Below are 5,985 nucleotides of genomic sequence, written 5' to 3' on the forward strand. Positions count from 1 at the left end.
TAGTAATAGGTAACACTTTTAATAAAACATTAGATGTTGACGGAGAATGTTCAGTTTGCCATACGCCGGTATTACTAATAATAACCTTATCCTCCAAAGGTGCAGTGGTAGAAGGTGAGGATACGCCTTGACTCACAGTGGCACACACTGTGTCATTTATGTGCAGTGTATCAGGTGCAGGTGGTGACATTGACGTATCCTGTCTACCATGAAGTAGAGGATGATGCCGAAAGGAGCAGCCATTAATACCACAAGGTTTTACCTTACACGTCTTCCATAGATGTGATGAGCGACGTAGACATCTGTAGCAAACCTTGAACTCTCGCAACCAACTCCATCTTTCATCGACTGACAAGGATTTAAATTTATCACAATATTTAATGTTATGATTATTTTTACAATAAACACATCCTATCTTAGAATTTGTTTTAATTTTAGAGTGAGAAGTAGAATGAATAATTTCACGTCTGAATTGTTTATTAGCAACTTGACCTACGTGCAATTGTTGTGTTGCTAAAGAGAGAGCCAATTCAGGAGATAAAGCGAAGTTAGTATGACGCTCGTGTTCACGTGTCAAAAATTGTGAAAAAACTTCCAGCTTAGAAAGGTGTGGGTTCGACCTACTAAATTCTGATGCATAATCACTCCATCTCATTTTAGTGTTAGGGTTCAATTTTCCTAAAATGACATGAAATAATTCTGGTGAATGTAAATATTCACTATGATTGAGTAGTTTTATAGTAGAAAGACTATTCCGTACCTTATTAGCAATAGTACTTAACTCTTTAAGATCGTTACCTAATCGAGGTAGCGACTTCAATAATTGTACCTCACTGAAAACAATCATTTCTGGTGACGCAAAACTTCGTTCGAGTGCGCACATGATCTCTTCAGGATCCTCTGCAGAGACGAGAAGCGAAGCGACGGCTTCTCGTGCGGGTCCACGAAGCGCATTTTGTAAACGCGCAACGTTCTCTACAAGGGAATAAAATGATTTAGTACTAGCAAATATTTTTTTGAATTGTAACCACAGTAATGCACTGCCTGTAAATGGGAACAACTCTATATTAGAATGTTTAGGCATGTTGTGAGCTGTGGCTAAGGCTTTCGCTGCGTCTGCCATGTTGGCCGTAATTTGTAAAAATAACTGAGAATTAACATCATTGTTACCAACGGTCACGTGGTCACTACGGGATGTACCAGAAAGGGTGGCGATACACTCGCCTGTACTGGTACATGAGAAACAGAACCTGCGCGTGTTGAATTGGTGAGATGTGCTGCTAATTGTGGAGCAGCAGCCTGAGGAGTTACTGGCGCGAAGGCCGAATAACTAGGCTGTGAGACCTCATGACGTTCATCTCTAGTGTCGTGTATTTCAATATTACAATTATTTTTTACCCATTGTTCCGTTCTGGTCATACGAGTAGAGGTGCTCCTACTTCGCCTGCTACCTTTGGAGTCCGCTTCAGCACTAATTTGCTCCAGCTCGGCACGGTATTCAGCATCTTCGACTTCCGCAAGATGTCGTGCGAGTGCGGCCTCACGTTCATACTGGCGACGCTTGTGGACAGCTTCAGCAGCAGCCATCCGCGCCTTCACGCTCAAAGACGAAACACGAGATTTCGACTGCGCGGATAGCAAGCTGCGAGCTTGATCACCTTCATCTGCACAGACTCTATCTAAGCCTACATGAGACGGCTCGGCGTGAGATGTAGTAGAAGAGACGTTATGCGATGACATGATTTTACCTTTACTACGCGTGATCATTAAATGAACTATACAATACTGCTTTGTATGAACACTACTACGTACGAAACTAAATACGGAATGAAAATGTAAGGTGTGATTGTTTACCGAAGAAGGACCAAAAATGTGGGCGATATTATGGACTGTATATTGATGTATATGTTGTAATCAAACAATGGGTTTAAAAGGAAAATAACTATAATACAGAAAACTACGAAATATAGACTACGACAGCAAAGAGCAAAAGTGACAATTGGTGGAAACAAAAGTATAAAAATACAATAAAAATAAAAACCTTTAAAAATAACTAAGGAGTTCGCAACAATTACTTTGGGTATATATTTTATTAATTCGACAGCGATACACATACTTTATAAATAAAACAAATGCTCCATCTGGCAACAACAACCTGACTCATTATCATCATCTTAGCCATTATCCCTCCACTTCTGGACATACGCCTCTTTCATAGTTGGGGGTTTTGCCAGTAGTTGCCACACTTGACGGGTTGGTAACCGATGCTGCCCATCCCTCGACCATAAGTTTCCTTAGTCGCCTCTTATGACACCAATAGGAAATGAAGGGGTGGCCCATTCTATACCGGAATCTACATAGCAACCAAAAACTGAGAGAGCTGCAGAGCACCCTGGATATTTTTTTAATAAATTATTTTTGTTATTGCATACTTTCGACCCAGCTTGGACAGCTGGGCCGAAAGTATGCAATAAAAATTGAATTCTTTTACATCCCCAATCGCAATGAGAAAACCATATAAGTATTAGTAAAAGAAAAGTAATAAATCTCCAAGTAGTTCGCAATAAACAACACACATTACTCATCTAGAGGCGACTGCGACAAGTCGAAGATAGATGGAACTAGGGGTAGACCGTTGGCCTCCGACACGAAAGCGGCCACACTAATTGGTGTTGCCAAATTACAGAAACCAAGCGATGAAACACGAGTGGGACAGAGGTACCCAAGCAATCGACTTTTGTACAATCCACGAGAGCAGAACTACCAACATTTTCTAGATCGTCATCATCATATCAGTCGTTATCTGTCTACTGGTGAACATAGACCACCTCCATAGACTACCATAAGAGACGGTCCCGAGCCAACTGCTTCCACTGACTCTCTACAATGCATTTGAGGTGATTACATTTAGTTTGGAACCACCACGTTTTTTTAAGAATCTTTCTTCCCCATCGGTTGTCGGTTCTTCGAGCTTTATAACAAACCAGCCCATTGACACTTCACCTTGTTTATCCTTTGGGCTATGTCGGTCACTTTAGTTCCTTTGCGGATATTCTCATTTTTTATTTTATCATGCAAAAGAAACTCCGGGCATTTCGGTTCCGTAGGACACAATTGGCAGCATGCATTAGTTAATTTTCCAGATAAAAAAGTGATATTCCTAATGGTCAAGATTTAATACTCTACATAATAGTTAATTTAAAGTATATATAACCTAAGATCAGGTTGACTTTCATGCGGTCTATCTTAGAAACCATCGTCGTGAATTCCTTGTGAATTCATCACAATAAACCGACTGGCCTAATTCATTCTCATCTATCATCACTCGGTAGTTGTGTTTGGGAGGTTACCACCCCATTTTCACCCATAAAAAAAGTCATAATCAGTATTGCAAGCAAATTTTTGGCGCAATAAAATTGGGAACAGAAATCATAATTAACATCAAATGAATATTACCATTATTATTGGCACTTTATTTGACGTGATTTAAATTTGGTCCCAATTCCAACGCATCATCAATTAGTCTACTGATTGTAATAAACACCACAAGGGCGTAGTCTAATTGTTAATATTACTAATTAGCTAATAATAATGCGACTATTGTGGTTATTTGTTTGTTACATACGTAATCGCTGTGAGCACGCCGTTTGTTAGAAGCCAAATTATAAAATACTTTACCTTTGGCCCAACGAAAACCTAAGCATTTATGCTAAACAAGGAATCTGAATCTCAAAGTCATGAGGCCGACTAAGAATTTTGCTGCTTTTCCTTTCTGGCTCTTCCATTACATATTCATCTCTGGAATGGCAACGCATGGGGATACCCCCCATGCGTTGCATGCGCATGGGCGAAACAGTATACTCTGTTATGTCCATGGTACTGCTCATGTCTATAGGCGACGGTTACCACTTTCCATCAGGTGGGCCATCAGCTAGTTTGCCATTCTAAGTTGTATAAAAAAATTAAGGTAAAAAAATATATAAGTATATATTAACAAATTTCTGGATATAAATTCGTTAGTATATATATTGTAAAAAAGTTATAATTTTAACAACCTTATGCCTTTTGATATATTTACAAAATATAATATATTCTATACTTACATACACATATTTCTGCTCAAAAACTCTTAATTTACTTCTCCAAAAGTCATAATATTGAAGAACATGTTCCGACGAAAGCTCGTCGACTTCGAGTACTCTTGACACTTCAGCAAATACTTTCTGCAGAGAGACTAATTCAATTTGATTGATGTTTCTTTAACGAGGATAGTCATGTATGTTTTACTTTCATTTATTGTATGATCACCTTTGAAGAATAGCGGTTCAACATACCTAGTCGTATAAAACCACAATAATAGTTCGACTATTGAAATAAATTAAATGAATATACAATAAGTATAGCCAGAGGACTCGCGGTAGGAAAGTTTCAAGTCTAAAAGTGTACGTGGATATATAATATTATGTATATATGTATATCACGTCAATGTTCCTCCAGGATGGAAAACAGACCCATCGGCATTTTCACGCTTATGAATTTCGTATCGTGTGAAAGTTTTATCAAGTTCCACTGGTATGTTATTGAAAACAATAACTTTAAATATACTGTTCCCTTGTATTGTCAGAATTGCTTGGAATTTTTATGTCTATATTAATGTAATTTTCACTTGTATTGTTAAAATTGCCTGGATTTTTTATGTCTATATTAATGTAATTTTCACTTGTATTGTTAGAATTGCTTGGAATTTTTATGTCTATATTAACGTAATTTTCACTTGTATTGTTAGAATTGCCTGGAATTTTTGTCTACACTAATATAGTTTTCACTTATATTGTCAGAAATGCCTGGAACTTTTATGTCTATACTAATATAGTTTTCACTTGTATTGTTAAAATTGCCTGGATTTTTTATATCTATACTAATATAGTTTTCACTTGTATTGTAACTTGTAAATGCCTGGAATTTTACCTGAGAGTTTTATAATAAAGACTTTATACAAAAGTCATTACCCAATCAACCTCTGTCATATTCGTGTTTCTGCCGTAAAGCAATTGTGTTTACATGGCTGTGTTTCGGTTTGAAGAGCATTGATATGGCAGTGAATTTACAGTGTACAGAGGAATAACACCTTAGGAATGGCAACGCATGACGGACATCATAGGCGAAACAGTATATTATATTATGTCCGTGGTATTGAAATATTTATAGACGACGGTTAATACTTCCCATCAGATGGGTTGTCAGCTTGTTTCTCATTGTAATTAATAATAAATAATAAATTTAATAATAATACGGAGTTTGTTTGAACACGATAATCTCTGGAAACACTAGAAGGATTTAAAAAAAATGTTATCGCATTTGATAACTCTTTTCTTGGAGAAGAATCACGAGCGAAGCCGAGGAATATAACTAGTACTTAATATTTGAATCGCTAATCTCTGTCTAGCTCTTTTGTTCCGCTATGAAAAAAAATCTATAACTATTTAGGCAACGCAAATAGATTGCGTTATTTCAGTATAATAATAATATAAATTAAAGGGGAAGAATTTCCTGGAATTTACCTACGGTTGTTATTTATATCCAGTATGAATATTTTAAGATTATTTCTCAAAACTTGACATAAATATGATGGTTCGAAAAGGGAGCACACCACGCTCAGTACATTTATATTGGATTAGTAATTTATCTGAGTATACTCGTACATTTGCGTGGCTACATACTTAATCAGTTTATGTAGTAAAGACAATGAATGTCTACGCCATTCTTATGAATGGCGTAATATTCATAAGAATGGCGTAGACATTCATTGTCCTTAAAATGTTCTATAAAGAAAATTTTCAAGTTATACTAAACGAGGCAAAAAATAGTTATTTTTATCTCTCAAATCAATACATTTCAGTAATTTTTTTGGACACAAGTGAGAGAAGATGAGGTCTGTTTGAAAAAGGAGTAGAAAGTGGCTATATTAAATAATTCTCTCTTGCT

At 36.7% G+C, this 5,985-nt stretch overlaps 1 protein-coding gene across 1 annotated transcript; it reads right to left on the minus strand.

Moving 5' to 3' along the window:
- Nucleotides 1-382: 382 nt before the first annotated feature.
- On the minus strand, nt 383-1,752 carry LOC128202493 (uncharacterized). Its single transcript, XM_052903047.1, has 2 exons — nt 1,399-1,752; nt 383-975 (listed from the first exon to the last, which is right to left on the minus strand). Exons 1-2 carry the CDS (start codon nt 1,738-1,740, stop codon nt 844-846), a joined length of 474 nt encoding a protein of 157 aa, XP_052759007.1. The 5' UTR covers nt 1,741-1,752; the 3' UTR covers nt 383-843.
- Between the last annotated feature and the right edge of the window lie 4,233 nt (nt 1,753-5,985).

This window comes from Galleria mellonella, unplaced genomic scaffold, assembly GCF_026898425.1.
Source record: "Galleria mellonella isolate WM207_F2 unplaced genomic scaffold, CSIRO_AGI_GalMel_v1 utg132, whole genome shotgun sequence".
NCBI classification, from domain to species: domain Eukaryota; kingdom Metazoa; phylum Arthropoda; class Insecta; order Lepidoptera; family Pyralidae; genus Galleria; species Galleria mellonella.

Coding starts and splice junctions, on each gene's coding strand:
- LOC128202493 (XM_052903047.1), bottom strand. CDS start 1,740: ATGTCATCGCATAACGTCTCTTCTACTACATCTCACGCCGAGCCGTCT. Junction 976..1,398: donor TGACCAGAACGGAACAATGG/GTAAAAAATAAT, acceptor ATTCCCTTGTAG/AGAACGTTGCGCGTTTACAA.